Below are 25,726 nucleotides of genomic sequence, written 5' to 3'. Positions count from 1 at the left end.
GTTTCAGATGACCCATACAGTCTTTGCAAATAAGTACACAAAGTCAAATGTCAGGACAGCACATCAGAGAAACAAAGGAGAAGAGAGGAAAAGCAAACTGTGAAGTGCAGAGAAGGCAGTATGAACGGAGCAAATGCTTTACTTGCTAAACCAAGGCTGAACTGAAAGAATTATCAGAATAATCTGTGAACCTAAACTTTAATAGTCCCCCATATTGCAGCATAAGGGATTGTGAAAGTGGATTAAACTTGCATTAGAATTAGACTGATTGATAGATTAAGATGAGATGAAGGAAACTGACTTGAAACTTTTAGCTGCTCCTTACACAAACTGCTCTGGTTTCTAAAAAACACAACTTCTAACAAAGACACAGAATACTCAGCACCACAGTAGTTGAACCTCTTGGAAAAAAATTTAATAAGACAAATGTCTTCATAACACAGGTAAATTGTACATCACAGATAACTTGCTTACAGATAAATTCAATTAGTCTTTTCGTAATGGGACAGTTTGTTCTTTAATCCCATCTTTCGTGACAATGCAAATCTTTAGTGCATCCCCAGTGTACACATCTCTCTCAGCAGCAGAAATGAAGACATCCTTAACCAGCTGCAAAGCCTTTTCCAGGGTCAGAGGTACATGTTCCACATTTTGCATGTTCTTGAAGCCAATCTAAGAAAAGATGAAAATGCATTTTATCCATCTATGAAAACTGTTTCAGTCTCTGCACTGGAATGAACAGATTTAGATGAATTAAAAAGAAGAAATGGCTTGCCTCTTTCAAAAAACCCCAAAGCTGAAGAAGTATATTCCTCCACACAGTTTACAGTTGAGAGCTTTGCCAATAGCAATTCTCTTAGAAAATTAACCAGAAGCAGGTCCAATATACAGCCAGCACAGCTCCTCCTGCTCATTTCAGCATGTACAAGATCACAATGATCATTTGGATCTGATCTAATTCTTCACAAACTTGTACCACAACTGCACATGAGCCTTTTTTCCTCTGGTCACTTGCAGTTAGGAACATTTCTTAAAAGCAAATATTCCCTAAGATACCTAGACTTCAAAACTAAGTCTGTATTGGAGCATTTCTGGTCCTACTAAATAGTATAAGTTAGCTCATAAATATAAGTGTCAACTTAAGCATCAGAGCAGATGAAGGAGAAGAGTCCCATGTTTGGCCTGAAACCCATAAGCAATAAAAAATTACTTATGACAACTTGGTTTTTGCAGAACATATTTCCTTCAGTTAATAAAGTTAAAAAAAAAAAAAAAAGGAAATATTCTATTCCTTTCTCATCTGGTAAGAGTTAAGAACGCTTACTACTTTTCTAAACACAAAAGTTGTGCTGACATCAGGTTCAAGTGAGTAAATACCAACACCAATATCAAAAAATTAAAATGAGTAAAACATGCTTTGGGATTTCTCTCATTCAGTCATTACAGCTTTAACTAAATATGAAAGTATTCTTCAATTATTTCAGACAGATTTAGCTGAATAAGTTTCCAGTAGTTTTATGTAAAAACAGTCTTATTGAAAAATGGTATCTGAGTTGTACAAAACTGAAGACTTAAACAAGGGTATATTAAATGATAAAATGTATGTATTAATTCTATCTTCTTATTTTGATATTACTTCATACTAAGTAACAGGCATATTTTTGTTATCAGCCAATAAAAACTCACAAAACCCAGAAAAAAAACCCTCCAAACTTCTAGGATAAACATAACTCCCCAATTAAAACATTTCTGTCTTTTAAACAAGCACTGCTTTATTAATAATGTATTAAAAACCTGAACAGATCCCAAAGCAAAAGCTTGACTTCTCCTGAGAAAGTAAAGCCACATAATTTATAAATGTATGGATTACCAGATCCTACCTGGATAATAGATTTAAAATTTCTCTCAAAAGTCATCTCCAGAAGTAAAGCTACATTAATTTGAATGTTACACATGTTTACTGAGATAAAGAAAAAAACAAAACAAAACAAAAGCCAACAAGCTATTTCACCTGGTTATCCAGCAAAGGCTGCAACATGGCACTTGCTGATCCACCTGCTCTGAAAGAATCTCTCTCATAGGAGCCCACTGGATCAAAGCTATAAACTGCTCCCTTCCCTGAAAAAAAAAAATTAGTATGTAATCACAATTCAGAAAGATGCTCAATACTGACAAGCATTTTCAACAAAACCAGCTCTCTGGATAAGCAGTGTCTGGAACACTGCAGATCCCAGTAAGCCTTTACCAAACAACACTGAGTACGTTCAGACTACACAAAACAGTAATTTACAGAAGACTCGATATGGCTGTGGCCTGGTACAACATCCAAGGTTATTTTCTTTATTTAAGCCACAACCACGCTTCAACAGATGTTTCCTACAGTACTTACCACAGAAAAAGTGTAGAATAATCAAAGCAGAAAAATGTGCTAGAGTGTAGTGCTACAGAAAGAGCCCCAGGGGTTCCAAAGCTAACACAAACAAGCAGCTCAGACATAATTCCTCAATGATACATTTCTTGAATTACCTCCAGAAAGCAGGCTTGGATGCCTCTGCATCACACTCCCAGAACCAGGGATGATGCTCTGGTCTCTTGCACACTTCCCTCTTAAGCCAGACCAGGCAGTGCAAAGTTTACTGGCTTACACCAGAGTGATGATCTGTACATCAGAGATACAGACACACTGCAGCTCTGACACACGGGGGGTTTGAGGAGGACATGCCAGACAGAATGTAGCAGCTGGCCAAGCCCAGCCTCTCAGTTCAGACAGGCTGCACCCAATTCAATTAACTGGCCAGTGCCCTCGGCAGCAGAGCACAGGACCTGAGAAAGCCAGCCAAATCAAAAATCAATCTTGCTGGACCCAAATTTAGTCCATGCAAGCGAACTTACACTCTGATTCTTATCAGCTGCTACAGCACCCTTATAATCTGAGATTTACCATTATGCAGAGCACACTAATGCCCTGCCAGATCCCACAAATCACAGACATGTCTTAGCAAGACTGGGAAAGCAGTATAACTTAATGGGAAAAACAAACTGCAGGGAATGGCTAAAATTATCTAAACAAGACCACCTCTGAGATCCTTCTCAAAGCCAGAGAACATACTACTTCAGCAACTCAACCAAATCACTGGACAGGAGCCCAGAAAGTTCTGGAAGGACTATACCTTACACTACAGCTTCTGTGTAGTAGTCATGCTTCTCATTAGGGGATAGTTAACATTTAGAAATAACTTTGTAGAAACCTGTCTCTGGAGTAAGTCTTCATATTAAATAGTCTTTACCACACTCACTGGTCTGAGTGAAACACAGACAATTTTACTAGTGACATCTACTTTAAAGATGCAATTAAAAAATCCAGCAAAACAGTTGTAAAATTTTCCAGTCTAAAGTATTAATTATTTCACTTTAGAGATTTTATTTGTAATCAAATAATTATAACATAGCTTTTAGACTTTCAGACCATCAGAAATGAAAAATCAAGTGAATAACACAAGCTAGTAAACAAGCCAGATGCATAATACGTATTTAACCTGTGTAAATACTATATTGCCTAAAGGCAGGTGTTAGGAACAGGAACAAAAACTTTGTTATTCAATCAGTACACCTGAGATGTAAAGGTACAGCTATCCACCCACAGAAATGCAGCCTCTCTTTGTTTTTTGTTTTTGTTTTTTTTTTCTTTTCCTGTTAAAAGTCTTACCTTCTTCATCAAGTCCACCAATTATATTGTAAACGTAGTAGGGAAAGAAACGTCGAGAATACAGGATCGTAGACAGCATTGCTGCAATAGCCCCTGTAGTCATGGTCTTGTTGTTGGAATGCTTGTACATCTGCCAGTGGTAGAGCACATCCAAGAAGGAAGTCAAACACTAAAGCTGACATTCAATCAGAATTACATTTTCTGTAACCTCACTACAGAGGAACTGATGCTAACCAAAATTATTAACCAGCACAATTAGTGAAAACACGCTGGTCTAACAGGTAAAGCCTCTTTACAAGCCAAAGATTAACATATCTTCAAATTTTTGTAATTAATAGGTGTTGCCTCACTCAGAATATTTTCTCCAGCTCTTCCATTCTATAAATTTGTGGTGTTACATTTAATAAGAGCACAGCACCAATTTTCCCTGCCAGATCTTTCACTAGCAAAACAGTTATGATACAAACACTTGGAAAAAAACTAAGCAGAAGTTATGATTGAAGCATATTTTTGGTCTCAAGTATAATATTAAACATATGAGTTTCTAAATACAGTAAGATACATAGTTACCTTTAACCTGGCTTCAATAATTTTAGTAAGGGTAAGGCAGTCGCCATGGAAACCAGTGCATCCAATGACCGTTCGTTCTGTTCTGAAAAATGTAAAATTTTGTTGCAATTTCAGACACAGTAGGTTATTATGAAAACACCAAATATATTTTCAGTTTTTCTAGTGCTGTCAAAACCAGTCGTCTAAAATGCAGTAACAGATCTGTGGTGTATGAAAGGCACCTGCAACTTACATCTTGGAGAGGACTTATTAAATGCAGGACCATACAGATGTCTTTCTCCAACCCACTCCCTTCTTCAACTGTCAATAAGACTGACAAAAAGAAATTCTCCATTTCTTCAAGCCCTGACTCCAGCTGTAGCAATTCAGTCTTGCTAGATAATCTGTTTTGCACTGGGGAGCCACAGATCCTATCGCTCAGTCCAATTTTTATTCCATCAGACCAGAGGGCTGCATTAAACTTGTACAATGCTTATGTAACATCTATGGTTTTAGTGGCTTCTGTGTCAGCACATACAGAAATTATCTGGCTGCAGATGCACTACAGAAGCTTAGCTCTGCTCAGTTTTGAAATGTTTTATGAACCCTAACCGTGGGAATACACACTCGAAATTTTAATTCTAGGAAATAGAAAAGAGTCTAGAAACATTAACACACAAGATCAACCCAAATCAGTCATTCAGAAAACATCTTAAAATCATCTCTCAGCCTGTCACCAGAATTACACAAAGCCACCACGTGCAGTATGTATCCCATACCAGACTAATCTCCATCTGGACAGTATCAGAGTCAAACATCTAGTAGTAATAAGTTAGCCAGGAGAAACCAAAGTTATTTTGCTTTCATGACATCAATTTAGAAAAAGAAACAATAACCCAGAAAAAAAAAAAAGTTTATGTACTTGATGATAGCCTACAAGGCAAACACCTGCTGCGATAAAATGAACATAACATGTAGCTTTAAACCAAGGAGATGCTACCCAAGTGGGTCAAACTAAGCATAAAATGAGCACAGAAAGTTCATTCATGGAACTACATAGGTTTATCTCTCCTAAAACAAACACCTCTCTAAAGAGCCAGGTAATTAACTAGAGACATACAGTACAACTGGCAGCAGTGGGCACACTTGCCTACCGTCACTAGAACTCCGGATGAAGCAGAATGAGTTATCGTAGGATTAAGTTTTGCTACAGTTAGGCTAAAAATTCTTCTGATTATCCAGCTAAAAAAACCCACATTAAGATTTGTATCGTGCTAAAAATATTCTGTTCTCACCTGACTTTAGGAGCACGAAACAAGAAATCTGGCTATATTTACAACATCATATCACATCTTGCATTACAACAACGGTCACCACAACTCCAAAATCTACTTTGGTATTCTGCTTTTTCTTCTAAGAATTCTGCTTAAAGCAGGAGGCAGGTGACATGGTCAGCAATACAGAAGATTTTTCATCTTTTTCAATTCTTGCACATCTGGACTTACAGCTTGTAGCATTTCGGACTGTCCCGGGAGTGAATTGAATAGCCTTCACTCAGACGCGTGTCAGAGGCAACGATACAAAAGTCTTCTCCAGCAATCGCCAGCACAGTGCTTAAAAAAAAGAGCATTGATAAATCATGACCTTCTCTTGACATATCTTTTAGGCAACACAGAAACAAACTAGATAGTAATTCTTCACCCAGATGTTTTGTCAAGCATCTTATATTCCTTGCTGTATTTCCCACTATGCACATCGCTACTCAACACTGAAGGAAGTAGACACCAGACTGACTTCAGAAAATATATGCATGTGTCCTTCTACCCTAACTTAAACTGTATAAAAACTTGGTAAAACAGAGACTCTACACCAGGCAAGAACCAGACCCAATGGACGAGGTATTTTATATGCCTGATAATGACTCATCCTTCTAAAGCAAGCAAAGTACAAGCAAAGTACTGAGCAACAGTATCACTTAAAAAAACATCACTTTTAAAATCCGGTGTTATTACTTCCTAACAACTAGCTTTGTTATCACCACAGGTGTCCTACCATTAAGTAACAAAGAGATGCCCTTCAAAAAGCAGTAGTCATCAGTAGGAAAAAAAACCTACCTGGCCAGATCATGCCACCAACTCAGGTGTGTAAAACATCACCTGCCTTTAACAGTTACAATAAGGTGGCATTCATACGTTTACCAGCAACACGGTGAAGAGCAATGCCCATAAACTTAAACAGACGAAGTTCCACCTCAGCATGGGGAAGAACAACTTTACACTGAGGGTGGCAGAGCACTGTCCAGGGAGCTCGTGGAGTCTCCCTCTCTGGAGACATTCAAAACCCACCTGGACGTGTTCTGGTGTCACCTGCTTGAGGTGACCCTGCCTTGGCAGGGGTGTTGGACTGGATGATCTCCAGAGCTTCCGTCCAGCTCTAACAACTCTGTGATTCTGTAATAGGACCATTACCTGAGCTTCCTAAGCCACTACAAAGAAACAACCCTGCGGCGAACAGAAGATGCGTTGTTTAAGACCAGTCGAAGTTTAGGGAGCCCGAGTGTTCCTAAGGGCACACGGACAGGCAAGAACACCCTGAAAGGCTGCAAGGCCTCAAGGCAAGCACAAGGCAAGCCCGAGCCCAGCTCCTCCCTGTGCTGCCGCTCTCTCCCTACAGAGAGGGGACCGTGAGGGGAGATAAACCCGCACCGAGGAGAGGCAGGAGTAAGGCGGTGCAGCCCCAGCGCCGCTCTCCCCTGGGTCCCGTGCCCCGGGTGCCCCGTCCCGCCCGCTGCCTGCCCGGGCCCCTCACCCTCCGTTGAAGGTGTACGGCGAGAAGCGGTGGCGCTGCACGGGCGCCTCCAGCCCGCAGCCAAACTCGGGCTGGCAGGGCTCGTATCCGTATCCCGAGGTGGACAGCATCGCGGCCGCCCGATCGCTGCTGTCTCACGGCGAAATGGCGGCACCGGAGGCGGAAGCGGAGCCGCTCTGGGAGGGCGGAGCCGCCGGCTCTGGGCCGCTCTGCCGGGCGACGAGCGCCCTGGCCTGGCGGGAGGCGGCGGGGCCGCTGTGGAACCGAGCCCGCCCGGGCCCTGCCTGCTCACGGTGTGTACCTGGGCCCTGGGCAGCACCGGCATCGGCTCTTGTCCAAGCGCTGCCCTGTCACCCGCCTGCCCGCTCCTGGAAACACGGAGGCTGATCAGTAGCTGTGGTGAGGCCATCACACACCCCTCGCGTGTGGGCCGGTGGGCAGCAGGGCGGCTCCTGCTCTGTAGGGAAGAGAGCCTTTGGAACCGCTGTGAAGAACAAGAGTCGGGATTCGTAGAATCTCTTGTGGCTGGAGTTGGAAGGGACCTTAAAGATCATCTAGTCTTGTCACAAACAGGGACACCTTTCACTAGACCAAGTTGGTCAGAGCTCCATCCTGCTTGGCCTTGAACACTTCCAGGGATGGGGCACCCACAACTTCACTGGGCAACCTTTGCCAGTATTGCACCGCCCTCCCAGCAAAGAACTTCCTCCTAATATCTAATCTAAACCATGTCTCTCTGTTTGAGGCCATTCCTCCTTGTCCTGTCACTACATGCTCTTGTGAAGTCAATCTGCACCTTTCTAGTAGGTCACCCTGAAGTCTTCTCTTATCCAGGCTGAATAACCAAAATCATCTCAGCTTTTCCTCATACAAGAGGTGCTTCATCTCTCCAAGCATCTTGGTGGCCCTCCTCTGGACCTACTCCAACAGGTCCAGTTCTTGAGCTGGACACAGCACTCCAGCTGGGGTCTCACCAGGTCCTTGAGGTGGGCCATGAGGTGTAGTGCCAGGCACCGTGGCACGAGTGGAAACAAGTGGGAAGGGCTGGAATAGAAGCTCGAAGTGGTACCAGGGAAGAAGGAGAGGGTGGGGCCAGTGAGATGTGGGGGACACATGTGGGGCTCCTGAGCAGCAGTGTGTTGCCCTGCTTGGGAAGCACAGCTGTGGTGGCTGCAGTCTCCATGGGCACCGTGCACACACAGCGGAGAGACCCGCAGGTGGCAGCACAGCAGTGCAGAGCTCTGTACAGCTCCAACATGAGGAACCACAGCCTCTGTGAGGGCCTGGTGTGCTGCCAGGGACCCCCAGAGATTCACAAGATCTACCCTTCACAGGAAGGGACCACAGGGAGTCATCTGGGGCAACCCTTCTGCTCAAGCAAGGCGTCTTGGTTTGAAAAGACAGGTGTCTGCTAAGGAAGGCAGGAACCTCCCTTGAAATGAAAAAATGTTAAACCCCTCCCCGAATTATTATAATATTGAAATCTAGGGGCTCTCAGGGAAAGATATGGGAATAGGAAAAACATTTCTTTACTAGGAAAATTGAAATAAAAATGCAGTAGTACAAAAAAAATCCACTGTCAGAGTCAGAATACAACCTGACACCCTGTTGGTCAGGCTGTTGGTGGCAGTCCAATTAAATGGTGGCTGCTGCAGTGACAGATGTGGTTCTGTTGAAGCAGTGATCCTGTAGAAGGGTGTAGTTTTCCTCTGAAGATCCAGTGGTGGTGGATCCATGGCTCTGGTCTTCCTCTGGAAATCCAGTGGAGAAAGGCTGACTGAAAGGTGTTCCAAGTCTCAGGTTATATCCAGGTAGGAATGCTTGGCTCCTCCCCCTGGGGGGAGCATCTGATAATGGGATGATGGAATTTATCAGTCATGCAGTGAGACTCAATGGCCCATTAACAGGAGATATCCCCCTGGAGGGAGGATGGGTTGTGGAAGAGATAAAGGACACTGCCCCACCTGGTTTTAACAGATGATAATAGAATACATACTTCTGGCTACTTCTTGCATTGCAACCCAAGACACAGGGGCATCCTAGAGCACATGACACAGAATTGTGTCCAGATGGTTCTTGAACATGTCCAGTGAGGGACATTCCACAACCTCTCAGAACAATCTGCTCCAGTGCTCGGTCACCTGCACAGTAAAGAAGTTATTCCTCATATCCAGGTGGAACTTCCTGTCCCTACAGCAGTATCTGCCCCTGGCCTCTTGTCCTATTGCTTGGCACCACCAAGATGAGCCACACGTACCCTTTAAATATTTATTAACGTTGATGAGGTCCCCCCTCTGAGCTGTTTCAGGTCCCTCAGCTCTCTCTTATAACTTGATGCTCCAGTCCCTTCATCATCTCTGTAGCCCTCTGCTGCATCTGCCCCAGGAGCTCCAGGTCTCTCCTGTCCTGAGGAGCACGGAACAGGACACAGCACTCCAGACCAAGCCTCACCAGGGCTGAGTAGGGGGCAGGATCGACCTGCTGGCAATGCTCTTCCCATTGTACCCCAGGATAGCACTGGCCTTCCTGGCCACAGGGGCACTGCTGGCTCATGGACAGCCTGTTTGCACCAGGACACCCGGCTCCTTCTCCGCAGTGCCGCCTCCCAGCGGGTCGGCCCCCAGCCTGTGCCGGTACATGTGGTTACACCCCTCCAGGTGCAGGACCCTGCGCTTGCCCTTGTTTAATCTCCGAAGGTTCCTCCCCGCGAAGGCTCCTGTCCCGCCGGCGGCGGGAAGTGACGCGCCGGGCGCGCCGGTGGCGCGGGGGCGGGGCGCGGCCGGGCTCCGGCGGGCGCTGAGCGCGGCGGGAGCGGAGCGAGCGCCAGGTACCGAGTGCCGCCGCCGCTCCCCCGGGGCCGCCGCTCGCCCCCTGCCCACGGCCGGCCCGGTGGGGCCGCGATGCTGCGGGGCAGGCCGGGCCTGCAGGGCGGGGACGGTGCGCGGGCCGGGCTCGCTCCGCTTCTCCGGGGCGGCCTGAGGCGAGGCGGGGGGAGCGGGGAGGGACTCCCGCGGCGCGGAGGCGGCGGCCGCCTCTCTCTGCCCCGCCGCGGGATGGGCGCGGGCAGCGGCGAGACCCTGCGAGGGAGGGCGGGGGCTGCGCGGGGCCGGGGCCGGTGTTGGATGGGGAGCGAGGAGGGCTGGGGGGCGCGGGCGGGCTGTGGCCGCACGCCGAGCGCTGCCGTGGGGCTGGTGGAGAGCCAGAGAGGGGCCTCGGGGGTGGGCCGGGGGGGGGCTGTCTCCTGCTTCTGGACTCTGTTCTCTCGTCTCTGTTCGCTCGACGTTTGTAGTGGAGGTCCGAGCAAGCCGAGTTAAGCGGGTACGGGAGGGACGGACCTCTGTGTAGACGGTGCCCTGGCTGCAGGTTTTGGCATGCCTGGTATCCGGCCTTCTTACTAAATAGCTCGGCTGTCGAGGAGTTGACTTTGTTTCTTCCAGGATAATGTTGAGGCTTCTAATGTTATAAAACATGGGTGCTCTGCTTGATGCCTTTGGTGAGGGTAAAGATGATAATATCTTATGGTCATGGGTGGAAAAAAAGCAGGCCTTTTTAGCTGCAATGTAAATATTAATGTAATTCTAAGATCTCGTATCTTAAAAAAAAGAGAGGGTGAATAGGCTGACTTAAGATTTTGAGATGGCCTACCTCTGGCCTGATAATGACCTTGAGTATTTCTCAGCAGTAGCTAAGAAACTTAAAAATCAATGGGATAATATTTTCTATCGATATCATAGCATTTCAGTTCTCCACTTCTGTTGTTTATTTCCATAACATAGCAACAGAAGTACAGTTTAAAAACAAAAGAAAATCATTGTATGTTTCACTTGTATACTTGAAATTTGTTTTCACATATTTCTTTTTTCCTCATGAAGTGCATGTCATTACAGTTTGAAATCCTTTAGTGCTTGTTTTTATGGAACTGGATGGAAGAGATTTTCCTAGCTCTGATTTGAGCAGCGATGCTTTTCTCATAGAAGAAAAAAGTAATTTTTGAAATCCCAAGCCTTAAAATGGCCAGGAAGAGACTTACAAGCAATGTGTCAGTAAGCTTGTCAGTTAGTAGTCAGGGGAATTAAATGCTAAAAAAAAAAATCAGTGCTTTTGCTGCTAAAACAAAGCTTGGAGAAGAATGGGCATCAACAGCTTGAGCTGTTTGTGCTGGAGGGTTTGGTTAGACAGAGGCGCCTGTGAGTCAGGTAACCTGCCAGGGACTCCAGCAGAACCGTAGTGCAAAGTTTCTACGGAGTGTGCCTGAAAAAGGTTATTTTTATGGGTTGTGCATGCGTGTGTGCGTACGCGTGAATGTTCTTATATGTATTTCTACGTGGGTGTCTCTTATCTGAGTCAGCAGCTGATAGATTTGCTTTTGGGTTTATGTTTAGATATTATTCTCAAGATACTACTTTTTTTTTCTTTCCAGGCTTTGGTTAGTGTTTTAGACTCATATTTCTCTGAAGCTGATGTTTTCCTAACACTTTCAGCTTGGCTTTAAAAGCTGCTTCGCTAGAATGTTTTAAACGGTTACAAAACCTCTAGGATTTGAAGTTTATTTAAATTAATTGAAGGAAATACTCCTGGCCTCACCAAAGAAATAACTGGAATCATGGATCAGAACAACAGTTTGCCACCCTACGCTCAAGGCTTGGCCTCCCCTCAGGTAAGAACAAATTATTTAGGATGTAACTATGGATCTGAATTTCCTTTATGAACATGTTTTCTCTTTCTTGCATCTAGCTTCATGTTTTTTTGTTTGCAGATCTGAAAAATTCTGCTAGGTATTGAATAATACTAGTGTAAAGCAGAATTCTGAAACCAGTGATGTCTATATCCAGAAGTATAAGAAACACACAGTTTCTTATACACGGAGTGTAAGAGTATATGTGGGATTTCTTAACGGGGTGCCTCTTATGTTGAAACATGACTGACAAGTTGGAAAGATTAATTTTATCTTGGTGGTTGCTCCTTAAACTATGTACATAATGGATTGTTGCTGGGCTATGAATGCATTTGGTACAGTGAGCACAGTTGGTGTTCAAACAATTTCAAGTTAAATTGTGGGTCAGAGTTGAGGCATGCTTGCAAGGTAGTGTGATAAGCATGTCATGTCCCTAGATTCCTTTGGGAAGTACTTTATTCTATAGAACAACTGCATTTCCAGGGATTTTCTGTTTTTAGCAATTTATTAGTATATGCTTCAGGTATGATATGAGCAGCTCAGCTAACATAGATTTATTTTTAGACTCCTCCCGAAAACTTTGTCTCTTAAAAACAAAATGGAGTCATCATGATCTGTGGTTTTCGTGTCATGTTTTCTTCTGTAGGGCGCAATGACTCCAGGAATTCCAATTTTCAGCCCGATGATGCCGTATGGCACAGGACTGACACCGCAGCCGGTCCAGAGCACCAACAGTCTGTCCATATTGGAGGAACAGCAGCGGCAGCAGCAGCAGCAGCAGCAGCAGCAGCAAGCAGCACAGCAATCCACGTCACAGCAAGCGACACAAGGAACATCTGGTCAAACCCCCCAGCTCTTCCATTCACAGACTCTTACCACAGCCCCTTTACCAGGAACCACACCTCTGTACCCCTCTCCAATGACTCCAATGACTCCAATAACTCCTGCAACACCGGCGTCGGAGAGCTCTGGCATAGTGCCACAACTACAGTGAGTGTCCCATGTGTTAGTGCATCATGTGTTTTCTCAGACAGCCTTTTTAAGACTTAGGACCAAAGTCACATTAGGAATTAAGTACTGCATTTTGATGGGAAGGAAGGTCCTGAGAATTTGAGTCTCCTGTAGCAATATGAGTAATTTTTACTTTTATTTTTAGCTTAGCTTCATTACTAAACCACTTAGTAATATAAACAGTTTCTTAGCTATTTGCTAATGGTACATCTTTGGAGTATACCAGTGGAGGATTACATATGTCTTCATTTAACACCATCATCTTTAACTCCTTGTGCTTTAGGAGTTCATGATGTTCCCTTTTCCAATGCATGGCTAACACTGAGTTTGTGAGAAGGGATAAAACCCTAGAACTAGGTCTAAATTTAGGTATGACAGTATTTTCAGTGAACTTCAGTTTTAAAGAGGCTATTTCAGAAATTTATGGAAGGGACAAAGAGAAATGGTTGAGACCATGAATTGAAAGAGTAGTTTCTCATATTTTTCTTATTGTTTTTCCCTCACTGAGGATCTTTAAGTTTCAGGGTTTTCCCAGAAAACAAAATTTTTTATCTAGTAACTTTTTTAAACTTTCTGGAGACCTGCTATCCCATCTCCTGGCAATGCATTTACCTCCTGGGTCATTCCCATTTATTTCTGCAGCCTCCTTCTTGAAGGGCATAGCCAGGAAAATTTCAGATGGTACTATCTCATTTCTCCTGTTTCCAGCAGCTTCCCTGACTGTGGTGAGGGCTCTCAGCTCTTCCTGCCCAACTGAAATAGAGATTCTTCTCATGGGACACTTTTCATAAAAGCCGACAGATAAGGAAGATTCAGCAATTATGCCTTAGGAGCTTCTGCCCTACAAAAGGAGGTTCTTGAACCAAAACACTGCTCAGTGCTCCTTATTAGTAGGAAAGATGCCATTCAAACTCACTTGGAGAAACAAAATAATAAAAAAGTAAAATTGATTAGGCTTGGTTAAAAGTGAGGAAGACACGTGTATTCCTTATTGTCTTTTTAATATATTTCTCTGATCTGTCTTTAGGAATATTGTGTCCACCGTGAATCTTGGTTGCAAACTTGACCTAAAAACTATTGCACTTCGTGCCCGAAATGCTGAATATAATCCCAAGGTAAGAGAAATGTATCGTCCTATAACAGATAAATTAAGGGCACAGGTTGTGGCTGCAGGCTGCTGCAATAGACTGAAAAACCTACCTGCTATATATGCAGTTTTATACTGTAGTTGAAAGAGAAATCTTAAGAAACTTAAGACATTCAAATTAGTAAAAAGCATTCTTATGCTCAGGTAGCTGTGATGTGCATTAGGTTGTAAGTTGTTAGATTTAGAAAAAACCTAACCAACAGTGTAATATACTGGCTGAACTTTGTGTGGTAGAGCTGGCCTCTGCTGCTGTTCATATGGGCATATTTGTTTGTAGTGTTCAGTGAGCTCTTTCCATATTACTGTGAAATACCTGATGATGAAATCTTGTTCCCTATCTCCCAACAAAGAGAAAGAAAAGAAGAATTCAAATCCTGGGCTCCTGCCAGAGCTGTGGTTTATCCACCTAGCTGCTCCTCTGGAATTCTTGTGGTCGCAGGGCATTTGCTAATTTTTCATAGTCTGGCTTCCCCTCTGTTCTCTCATGTTCTCCTCCAGTACTTCTGTCATGTCATTGCTTTTGATGGCTAAGTTTGGTGGAACATTAAAATGGAGCAAAATTAAATTTATTTTCTTGCATATTGACTTCAAAGTTGCCTGCTGCTTCTTAATAGTAGTGGGGTTCTAAATAAGTGGTTCTTTTTAGCTTGGGAAATGTGAACAGCAAAGGATCTGGAGCATTAAATTAAGAAAATAATGTTGCTTCATGGTTTTTTTGGGTGGTTTCTCTTGAAAATGTTACCTTTGCAGCAACAGTAGGTAGGCACTAATAAAAGTTTAGATGTTGCATAGTTAAATTTGCTTTCCTTGGGAAGGCTTCTGTTTTCCTGGGGTGTGTTTGGTCTTTTTTGTTTTAGCATTTAGTATTTTGCTGCAGTTGGTCTGAACTCTGCTCTCAAAGGTTAAAGCACGCACACAGGCATATATGATAAGTGGCTGTTGCTGTAAGTTTATATCAGTGATGCTGTTACATAATTGTAAGATATTAGTGCAGCAAAAATTTGAGCATGCCTTGGTAACTCCAAAGGTAGGGGGTAGGTGGCTGTGTAAAACTTGTAGGCTAGAATAATCAATATGAAACACTGTTTTCCATGGCAGAGGGATAGAAGGGTTATGTAACATGCTCCTGACATTTAGTCAGTACATTCATCTATCAAAGAAAGATGTTGCTTGGCTGTATTATTTAAGTCATATTTTGACAAATGTGCTGTTGGGTAACCCACGCTACCACCTTGTATGTTATATCAGCAGAACAATTCATGGGACTGCAGGGTGAGCTGTTCCAAGTTAAATATAATAAACAGGGGTTGTGTGTGTGTGTCTGTGTGTGTGTGTGTATGTGCACCCACATCAGTTTCCAGTATCTCTTGCTTCAAGGAATTTAAGAATATTTGAAAATGCTTACTTAGAATAAAAAGCTAGAGCTGCTGTGTCCTACTGTGGTAGCTGAGTTGACTTCTGTTTACACAGGACTTTGACCTCCAGCTGTTCTGTTTGCTGGTATTGTAACACTGTCCGTTTTTTTGGATAGTCTTCCATCCTACTTGGAAGAGATAAAATTTCAGCACATATGGAGGAATCTTTTAAGATTTATTTTTTTAATTGTTTCTTGCTCTGATGCAAATGTTAGCATTATTTATATGGTGCAAATATAATAATGAGAGATGAATAGGGATGCAGTGGTAAATATCCTTGCTGCCTGGCTCTACCTCTCAGTGTGTGTGCTTCAAGGTACTTACGGTTTAAGCATTTCAAGTAAATTTGAATGATCTGTAAGTATGTTTGACCTTAGTTTTCCTTGCACTACAGTGTAACTTGCTACTTAGATGATGCAGATGTGGTTTTAGTGTAATGATGACAGCACTGTGTCACTAACAGTCTCAATGCTCACACTTCAGCGTTTTGCTGCTGTTATTATGAGAATAAGAGAACCACGTACCACTGCACTGATATTCAGCTCTGGAAAAATGGTGTGCACAGGAGCAAAAAGGTATGTTTAGGCATTACAAGCAAACTAATTCAGGCTGTCTTTTCTGTCACTCGTGTACCGTGATGCTTGTTTATATATACACATCAAAGTTGTACAGGTACAATTAATCTTGCTTCACAGTTACTTCAGGTTATACACATTTGTTTATGATTGAAGTGACTTCCTAACGTACAGGGAAGTGGTAATTATATTTCTGAAGTGCTTTCATTCAGTCTGTTAAACTGGTTTGCAGAGGTTATATTCAATTTTTTAGCTTTGCAGTTATCTCTTTTTTCTAATAATTTAAAAAGTTCAGCAACTATGCATTGGAGCTGTTTAAAGCGTAAGGATGGTGACAGAAGGATTTATTTTTTAACAGCTTCATCACAGGACAAGAGCTCCAAATCTCTGGTTCATGTAGTCTGATCTGTTCTTAATATGACCAATGAAGCATAAGAGTTGAACACTAGACATAAGCTTAATTCTGGAGGGCAGGAGAGAAATTCTGCTCCAAAGTCTGCTAGGAATGCAGAAGGAATAAACTAATGAGCAGAGATGAATTAATAGATCTGTACAGGGAAACACTTTCTCTGTCTGGTGACATTTGAAATTCAAGTTGTCTTACTCTACATCAGGAACAAACAGATCCTCAGCTGTTTACAAACATGAAGCAAACTGAATTCTGCAACAGTGGGTAAGGCTGTGCAGTTATTTTAGACCCATGTTTGAATGCCTGGGCTGAATCAAGCAGAAGATTTTGCCAGTTGACAGATTTTTATAGAAATATGTATCTTCTAGCAGTAGGAGTTCAAGGTTGTTCAACAGTGAAGTCTTAAGTGACAATCTTAATGTCCCATTAGAGGGACTCTGGTCAATATTTTAGAAGTGTAAAATGTATGGATCTATAATTTCCTGTTTTGTCTCTTGAACAGTGAATGCAACACTAATGGTGTCCAGGAGCCTATTACCAAAATTAGCATGAAAACCTATCAGAGCTAGTTGTTAATTTTGGATGTAAAAATTTTGCATGTGAACTCCCCTCTCCCTCCACACAGACTTTTTTCCCCAATTAAGTATTTGTGGTTTAATGCTGTTAGCTTGAAGTAATACTTAACTGAGGCAGTAATACAGATACCCTTTTCTCACTTCAGTGAGGAGCAATCCAGACTGGCAGCAAGGAAGTATGCAAGAGTTGTTCAGAAACTGGGTTTTCCTGCAAAATTTTTGGATTTTAAAATTCAGAATATGGTGGGAAGCTGTGATGTGAAATTTCCCATCAGACTGGAAGGATTGGTACTCACACACCAGCAGTTCAGCAGGTAAAAAAGGCTTGCTTCTGTTTCATTCTTGTTGCATACTGTCTTAGAAAGCGACATCTTTTAGATTATTCCCTTGCACCACAGGGGAAACCTGTCTTTGTTTCCATCTCTGCACTGCCTCAGCTGTAACTGAGGCTGCCCAATGTGAACCTGTCAAAATGATCTTCCCTGCTACCCTCCCCAAGTTTCAGGGAGGCATACACCTGCTCTGCCCAGTCCTAGACTGGGCCCAGAAGATAGGGTGGAACATAGGTCTGCAAGCACGTTTAAACACTCACTCTCTTCTCTTACAGCTACGAGCCAGAATTGTTTCCTGGCTTAATCTACAGAATGATTAAGCCAAGAATTGTTCTGCTTATTTTTGTTTCTGGAAAAGTGGTTTTAACTGGTAAGTGAAGACAGTATATTACTCCAAGAGGTGAGATTTAGACTGTATTACAGAGAACACACAGGGATATGTAAGCTGCCAGGTACTTTTCCTTTAGAGATGACAGTGCTGAGAAAGGAGAGTTAATAGAATATTCCATGGATGCTGATGTTAAGGAAACTTCCCTGTGCAGCCGTCCAGCAGCCAACTCTGGCAGTCGGAGCCACTTCAGCTGCGGTAGGACCAAAACCTGTTTGCAGTGGGCAGCTCCAGTGAAGCCAGCGGGTGTCCTGCTTGACTCCCTACACACCCCACTCGCACAGTCAGACCAGGTTTTCTTGAGGGCTCAGCACCAGGCTTTGTTACGCAAAGATTCAGCAGTTCAGGCCTCTTTCCTGGGGTTCCTGCACCCAGAGCTCAACCTGCAGCTCAGCACTGCCACTGCACACAGAGTTACCTGCACTATATTCCTTAACAGATGAGAATGCACAAAGCAACAGCACATTTGACTAGATCAAAGGAACAAGGATCATGAACCCTAGTCAGGTATGAAGGTGTCCAGAAAGCTGTAAGAATGCAGGTGATCTTTCTGGCAAAATCTGAAAGACTCTTTCTGTGGCTGAGCATGTGTGGCTAGATTTTCTCTTGAAGCTTGGCTGCAGGCTGCTGCCATGCTCTGTGATACGGCAGCAAAGGGAGATACTTGAGCTCTAGGACCTCCTCAACCTCAGGTGCCTGACCTACTGCCTTCATTTCATCTCATGCTGTGTCTTACTATGGAGAAAAAATGCACAAGATCCACAGACAAAATCAGGATCTTGTCCCTGCAGTGTGGAGAAATGCAGTCCTCTGCAGTGGTCTCCATTGCCAGACCTTGCTCCCCCTGATGCACTCTCAAAAAAAGCTCCACCAGCTAGGTCTTTCTGCACAAACATCCTACAGGGCTGTGCTTTGTTGTTGGGTCTCCTGTGGAAATTATGTATATGAAAATTCTATTTGCAACATTCACAGAAATGCTAGTGAAAGTTTTAGCAGTTGTCAGATTAAACGGAGAAGGCTGGTAATGTAAGCTATGAAATGTATTAAAAAGGATTGTAAAAGTAGAGATTTATGGATACAGGTAGGTTTTATATAGAGTTGCATTCAAATATACATTCTAAAAGCTAAAATTAAGTATTTGGTGAAAGGTACAAACTAATTTAATCCCTTCTCTTTTTCCAGGTGCTAAAGTACGAGCAGAAATCTATGAAGCGTTTGAAAACATCTATCCTATTTTAAAGGGATTCAGAAAGACAACGTAACAGTTTCTACACCTTTCAGAGAAATCAGGGGTATATTTTCAAAGGTATTGTGTATGGCACAGCAGTAACAAGAAATGGACTTCCAGTGCAACTGCAACACCAGGACTTGGACTATTTCCCAGTTAGTGCCTACTTCCCTGATGCTCAAGGGGAACTGTATTCTTGAATATGTCTACTGAGTTACTGTGAGTTGCTTTACTGGGCTGTTCCCGGAGCAGCCTCTCCAACTTTTATTTATATTCTAGCTTTTAAATAGTTTTAATGCCAGTTCTATTAATAGAAAATCTGTAAGTTGGTTTAAAGACAAATGCAACTGTGTCACTCAGTGTATAAACCACTTAAATTGCCATGTATATATGTTTTAAGTTCCTTCCATAAGACCATGGTTTTTATAATTTTCAGAACTTTAGCTTTTAAATTTTTTCAATTTAAAATTTCTTTGGTGCCAGACACATTCCCTCTTTCCAGTATTAAGCAAGATAGAATAAATTTATTAATTAAAATGGCTCACTGTACATATATATATAATATATACCTTTCTTCTCTTTCCTTCTTCAACTCCACATGTACAATAAACCCTGTTTATACAACTATGGGAACTGTCTTAATAAATTTTAAAATTACCCTGTTGGTAGAATGAAATACATTGAATTTTTTTTTTTATTTAATCGACTTTTTAATAGCAGATGCACTGCTATAAGTGACATGTTGTTTTGAGGGAATCTTAGCAGTGCTCTGGCTTGCATACCAGCAGTCACATCCTTGGCAATGTCTACCTTGACTATTTCCAGTATGTTAAAGCAAAAGAGATGACTGGTTAAAGAAGCTTGTGTTTGAGTATGCATTGCCTTATGTTCAACAGATGGGATTTAGGCAAGTCTTAAATAGCTGCACTTGACTGAATTGAAACAATAGATCCCTGCTTAGCTTCTAGAATTTCTTTAAATTACTACTTTTGTATTTCACCAGCTGCCTCACTACATTAGTGTTCCTGTAAAATGTCAAAGCCCTTCCAGCTGGAGTCAGTATGTACATAATGTTCCTTCTGAACCATGCTTGAAGCCTGATGGGCTGAGAACTAAAAATAAACTTCTTTTTTCTTCAGTAAATTTCCAGTAATAGTAACCTCTCTGTGACTTACACATTATTTCTAACAGCTTTTATCTGAAACTAACCCAGATGTAAACAATGGTCTCATTACTAAGGTGGTGTTTCATTCCAGACAAAATTAAGCTTTGGCTGGCTTTGATACTGCTCCATTTGTAAATCCTTAGTGACCGAAATCTTCAGTCTTCTCTCTACACCAGTGTCTCTCTAGGTGTTTTAATGACTGGTTTCATGGATCTTACCAGAAACATGCTGTTTGTTAATGTAGTTGTGCAGGATATACTCAAACACTATGTTGCCTTCAGTCCTGTGCCACTCTGTGCTGTGAGCTCATGAATGTTCCTGAGAGCTCCTGACTATAACTGTATGGCTGTCCATGCTTTTGCAGCACCTGAACTATTACCAACTTATGTGCAAAATTCTTCAGAAAGCTTGGAGCCCTAAGAAACCATGGGATGGCATTCAACAAAATCAGTTGAGCTGTACTACAGTGACTTAAAACAGTTTGCTCTTTCTCAACACAGACCAGGGCTTAAATTAAGTTCTGTGATAACAAAACCACTTCCAGGTACAGCATTCTATGACTGCTTATTTGAGTACTTTCAACATCTAAATGATTTCAAAAACCCCACAGTGCGCCCCACAGAGTCACAAGCAGCCATGAATGGCTGGAGCAGGATAAGGGAGTATGTAACTGAAGTCAGATCTACAGAAACAAAAATGCTTTTTCTGCAAGTACAGCCATAGCCATAGGAGCAGTTAAGCAGCTACCACAGTAAAGCTTCAGCATTAAGGTTTCACTTTTCTCTTGCCTCAGCTATATGGCAGTCATATAGTGGAAGAATCTCTGCAGAGGACACTTATTTTTAAACTTCAGCAATGATGGCAGACTTAAGGTACAATTCAGCTTGAAAATCTGCTGCTACAGGCAGTGTGTAACAAGACAAATGTGTTCTGGTATGGCTGACTTTGTTTAGCTTCTGCACCAGATAAGTGAGTTAAACTACTTCTGCATGGGGCTAATAGTTTTAAGTCAGATAAAACACTTAACTTTTGTGCATTTTGTCTCAAATAACCACTCAAAGCATGTGACAAACTCCCAAGTTAGGTTTAGTGTACCTTTTGAGAAAGGGAAGCATATTTAAGTTCCACAGCAAAATGCTGTGTATCTTTGTCTTAACTGACTCCTGTACAACTCTTCAACATAAGCACTCAAGTGGGTTTACAGCAGTCTCTTCTTTCCTTTGAATGAATGTTAATTTTTGAGTAACCCAGTGAAAATCCTGACAGACTACAATCTTTTAAGTTTTTGAGGTTCCATTACCAACAAAAGATAATTTCACCAATCCAAAAGTTTTTCATCTTTATTTAATAAACTTTCAGAAATGAGATTTGAAATGAAGCTTTCTGAACAAACGCATCCGGCTTCAGTACCAGGTTGAAGTAAAAGCTTCCCTGGAGTACAAGAGAGGTTGTCAAGGTCTAGTTAAAGCAGTTTTATTACTGTTAGAAGATGCAGTTTTCAGTGACTTCAGTTCAACTACGTGTTTGCATAGTGCAGAGATGCAGTGAAACAAATCAACTATTCCGTTTGGATGACTCAGCTTCATAAAGTTGAGCCATGGAGTGGTCTTGTTTCCATATGAACTCCTCCAGGTATTGGTTTGCCCCACCACAGCTGTCAGCGCAAGTGTACACCACCAGCGTTCCCCAGTCAATGCTCTCGCCAAGGCTGTCAACCTGAAGGTGATTCAGGAGCTGTGGCATAATCTTCAAAGAAAAACAAAAGGTTTAGAGGCAGGCCACAGGCTTCTCCCCTCTCCCCACTTCTGAAGAACAGTCCTGCGTTTGGTGTAAGAATTTATATTCTTTTATACCAAAATCCCAGCTGAAGCTACTATGTGTATGGCAGCTCAAATAAAATAAATTTGGAATTCTAGGTAAGTTTTATTTCACCTTTTAAGACTTGCCTGATCTGTGAGCCTCCCACCATTTGAAATTCTGTTGGCAACTATGTTTTGCCTTTGCATGACACTAAGTGTATTCACCATACATACACCTCTAGCATTCAAAATTCTACAGCTGAGTACTTCCAGCAAAACATATTTATAATGAACATCATGAAGTGAAACGGCACTTAGAAGAGTAAATAAAGGCTCTGTACAATCATTTAGCGCAGTTAGTTTGTTGCAACTTCAACCTTCTTGCTGGAATTACAAGCCAATACCTATACAATTGGATCGTGAGTCTGCAATACATTACCTGTATTATTTTTGAATGATACCTACCTGGAATTCAAATATCCTTTTGGCACCACATACACAATTTGGGATATCTTTTTCTTCAGGCCTATTTTCACCTGACACCCAGAGTGGACCTTCTCCTCCTCTGCAGTATCTAATAATCTGAAATACAGCAGAAGTTTTAAGTTCTCATGACTATCATCTTGGTATAAAATTGGTGTTTAGTGACAAATCATTTGCAGTGGTTTTTATTTCCCTAATCAAGGGACTCAGAAATGCAAGGCTGTTTATGCTGCAGTCTTGAGACAGAGAAAGAGCAGCTGGATAATTAGCACACAGACCTGCAAAGTCAGAAATGCAATCCAGATCTTCCTGTCTGAAGTTCTGCATCTAAATACAATCAGACTATCCTAATGTTCAAGAAGGTATTTTCAGACATATCCTTTCTTTTTCTGTTACTAGCAAATCAGGCATTATCAACAAAAGGACACTTGGACAGATCAGTCAGTACAGAGATTGTCAGAAAGGGTGAGGCACATACCTAAAGCAGAGAAGGGAAAAGACTCCAAGTCTCCTACTTTCTGAGTGTGTACCTTAACCCCTCAGCCACCAGGCAAAACATGGAGAGAACTTCTTCACCACTTTGATGGGTTTAGGCCTGTGCCTTCTCTGAATGAAACCAGGGACCACAGTTTTGTTTGACAATGTAACTTTTTAGCCTTTTGCATTAATAAGAAATAATATGGGGGGAAGATTACTGTTTTAAATAGTGGAAAGTTTAAAGCCATCAGTAATTCAACCTTAAAAAAAGTTAAGCCACCCCCCCAGTGTAGCTGGTGACAGTGATAGAGCTATTCTCTGCAGTTTTTGTTCTGCTGAGAAGGAAGGCCAACAGGGCCACAGGCTGGGGAACAGTGCAGTGGAAATGCTGCAGGTGCAGCAGGATGCTGTGTTAGAACACACATTCAAAGGCCACCCCATCTTCTGACCTGCTCTGGTTCAGCAGCTACTTGTTTCTTAAACATTCGGAAGATCTTTTCTTCATCAGTCTCATGTTTTGCCATTGCTTCCAATGTCTCTTCATCTAAGGACTGAAATGCTTCATCTAAGCAAGAAAAAAAGAACAATAGAAGTTACAGGCTAATACAAGAGACTAAAAATTAAAAACAATATTAGCACGTGTAAATTCATTTTGTTTCATAAGTTGTTACTGCCATAAATCTAAGATCGTTTTCTTTTCATGGCATGTCAAGATTTGGTCACACACAGGTCCATTTACTAGTTTTATTTGCATTTTAAACATAGATGTCAGTACTGGAATACTGGAAAGGGAAGGAATTAATCTACCTAAGTTTATGGCTCCCAGCAGGTATCACTGAGACTACAGAACCCTCAGGATACAACATCTGAAAAAGGCCCTGCGTGCTGCGCATGTGCCAGACTTCAGTTTTTAGCACTGAAGAGTGAATTTGTTACACTCCAACAACCACATCAGTGGGGGCACTTAACACTCTTGACAGCTTTGGAGCACAGCAAGGGACCACCAGGAACCCAGCATCCTTCCCTGGCACCACCACAAACTCCACCCTGGGTGTGTTGAAGGCCACAAGTGTGGTCTCAGCAAACCGGTTCATCGTGAATTTAGGGGGAGCAGGGAGGACGGAGCCTGCACTTAACTGCTTGATTCAGAGTTAAAATTAATTCAGTTAAACTATCCTCAAACCAGTTTTCTGCTAGCACAGAGAAGGGAAATTTTATTTTCCATAAATTATGATAAATCAAACTAAGTCAAGCCAAGACACACCAACAATCTCCCAACTCCAAGAGCATCCAGCAACAGGTGCTCAGTCCTGTCCTCCTCACTTGAGTTGTGCCTTGCCTATTAGAAGCACACACAGGGACACAGTGTAACTCTGAGCTATCAGCACCAACAGCTGCTTCAATAGCTCCTGGAGTCAGAGCTTAGTAACTCTCTCCCGTAACAGCAACTTATATTATGGCACATCTACAACAAACTAGCATCACAAACGACTGCACATTTAGCCTTTTTTCACCAGCAGTTTACAAGGAACGCTTAAAAATCACAATACTTGATATTTTAAAGGTGTGGTAATAGGCACCACTGGGAAGAATTACAGACAGCATTTTATTTCTGACCTGCAATGCCTGCAGCTCCAAGTTCCTCTTGTTTTGCGTCCTTTGATGTATCTTCAGCACTTTGTTCATCATCAGTGGTGTCAGCAGGAAATTCTGGTTCCTCAGGTTCTATCAAAATTTCATATTCTGGAAAAAGGAACTCGTTATGCTCTGGAACTGCATCTGCCGAGTCATCTAGAAAACAGAAGACAGATACCACTTCACAAGGTAATCTTGTATTTCACATCCTTCTCCCCAAAAGCTACACAGCAAACTACATCGCAGAAACACTGCGTGAGCAAGAAAGATTTACATCACTGCTAGACCTGAAGGTAAGGAACACTGTTACGTTAAGGACAGCGGAAAACTGCAACAGGCGTCCCGTTGCTTTGAACCTCTGTAAATCCAAGAGGCGTGGAGGGCAGACCAAACAGCGCTAGCAGCAGCACTTAAGAACTCAATAGCCGCAGCTCGGCGGCTCGGCGCGGTATGAACCGCAGGCTGGGGCGCGTGTCGAGCTGCCCCCGTTCCGGAGGTCCCTGATGGCCGCGGACCCACCTCCGGCGGCGTGCTGCCCGCAGGAGCGGCGATGTCCGCGCCGCCAGTCCAGCGCCTGGTGCTCGGGCCCGCAGTAGGCGGCGCGGCGGCAGCGCCCGCAGCAGCGCGGCCCGAGGCAGCCGCAGACGCGGCAGAGCGCGGCGCCGCTGCCCAGCCTTCGCGGGGCCGCGGGGGCCGGGCCCGGGGGCGGCTCCTCGGGGGGCGGCTCCTCGGGGTACGCGTCGTTCCGCCGCGGCAGCTGGTTCCGGAACACTGCGGGAGAGACGCGCCGGTCAGCGGGGCTGCGGCCGGCGACCCTCGCCCCTTCCCTCCCCGCGTCCCCGCGCCTCACCGCGGAAGGGCCCGCCCGGTCCCGCCGGGCGGTAGCAGGCGGGGCCGCGGCAGGCGAACACGAAGAGGGTGCGGTGGAAGGCGTCGGGGCGGCCGGGCAGCGGCGCGTACAGCTGCAGCAGGAAGGCGCAGGGCTGCTGGCAGAGGCCGCAGCGCAGAGCGGCGGGGCCCGGCAGCCCGGCCTCGCCCAGCCACGCCGGCCGCCCCCCGACCTTGCTGGGGAAGTAGGCGCTGCGCAGCCGCCAGGCACCGCCCGGGCCCTCCGGCGCCGCCGCGAAGCCCAGCTCCACGCCGGGAGCCATGCCGCTTGCCCAGGGCCGCCAGGCGCCGAGAGGGGCGGGCGCTGCCCCGGCCCCGCCCGGCCCGGCCCCGGCCCTGCCCCCGCTCCCCTTCCGTAACGCGGCAGCAGGGAGGAGAGCACGGGGGAAAATAAAAACCCTGGAAGACGAGGGCAAAGCTCTGCCCCCTCAACGGATAGCGCAGTCAGCGGCGAGACAGGG

At 43.7% G+C, this 25,726-nt stretch overlaps 3 protein-coding genes across 6 annotated transcripts; 1 reads left to right on the top strand and 2 right to left on the bottom strand.

The window, feature by feature from the left end:
* Nucleotides 1-393: 393 nt before the first annotated feature.
* PSMB1 (proteasome 20S subunit beta 1) lies at nucleotides 394-7,240 on the bottom strand. The gene is made up of 6 exons (XM_058836217.1): nucleotides 7,064-7,240; nucleotides 5,761-5,868; nucleotides 4,277-4,358; nucleotides 3,707-3,836; nucleotides 2,012-2,118; nucleotides 394-672 (listed from the first exon to the last, which is right to left on the bottom strand). Exons 1-6 carry the CDS (start codon nucleotides 7,171-7,173, stop codon nucleotides 487-489), a joined length of 723 nt encoding a protein of 240 aa, XP_058692200.1. The 5' UTR covers nucleotides 7,174-7,240; the 3' UTR covers nucleotides 394-486.
* Nucleotides 7,241-9,804: 2,564 nt separating this feature from the next.
* On the top strand, nucleotides 9,805-20,196 carry TBP (TATA-box binding protein). 3 transcript variants are annotated; one of them, XM_058836978.1, is made up of 8 exons: nucleotides 9,805-9,890; nucleotides 11,484-11,720; nucleotides 12,385-12,728; nucleotides 13,777-13,864; nucleotides 15,795-15,886; nucleotides 17,017-17,184; nucleotides 17,478-17,572; nucleotides 18,773-20,196. In XM_058836978.1, exons 2-8 carry the CDS (start codon nucleotides 11,667-11,669, stop codon nucleotides 18,850-18,852), a joined length of 921 nt encoding a protein of 306 aa, XP_058692961.1. In that variant the 5' UTR covers nucleotides 9,805-9,890; nucleotides 11,484-11,666; the 3' UTR covers nucleotides 18,853-20,196. The 3 variants fall into 3 exon arrangements, with proteins under 3 accessions (XP_058692961.1, XP_058692962.1, XP_058692960.1); XM_058836979.1 differs by lacking the exon at nucleotides 9,805-9,890 and adding an exon at nucleotides 9,978-10,000; XM_058836977.1 differs by lacking the exon at nucleotides 9,805-9,890 and adding an exon at nucleotides 10,258-10,556.
* Nucleotides 20,197-21,309: 1,113 nt separating this feature from the next.
* Nucleotides 21,310-25,701, bottom strand: PDCD2 (programmed cell death 2). 2 transcript variants are annotated; one of them, XM_058836975.1, is made up of 6 exons: nucleotides 25,228-25,701; nucleotides 24,897-25,148; nucleotides 24,360-24,533; nucleotides 23,192-23,307; nucleotides 22,248-22,364; nucleotides 21,310-21,729 (listed from the first exon to the last, which is right to left on the bottom strand). In XM_058836975.1, the coding sequence occupies exons 1-6, from the start codon at nucleotides 25,526-25,528 to the stop codon at nucleotides 21,538-21,540; spliced, it is 1,152 nt and encodes a 383-aa protein (XP_058692958.1). In that variant the 5' UTR covers nucleotides 25,529-25,701; the 3' UTR covers nucleotides 21,310-21,537. The 2 variants fall into 2 exon arrangements, with proteins under 2 accessions (XP_058692958.1, XP_058692959.1); XM_058836976.1 differs by lacking the exon at nucleotides 24,897-25,148.
* Between the last annotated feature and the right edge of the window lie 25 nt (nucleotides 25,702-25,726).

This window comes from Poecile atricapillus, chromosome 3 (assembly GCF_030490865.1).
Source record: "Poecile atricapillus isolate bPoeAtr1 chromosome 3, bPoeAtr1.hap1, whole genome shotgun sequence".
Classification (NCBI taxonomy): domain Eukaryota; kingdom Metazoa; phylum Chordata; class Aves; order Passeriformes; family Paridae; genus Poecile; species Poecile atricapillus.
The sequence above is the reverse complement of the archived record's forward strand: the minus strand, read 5'-3'. Positions and strand labels throughout refer to the sequence as shown.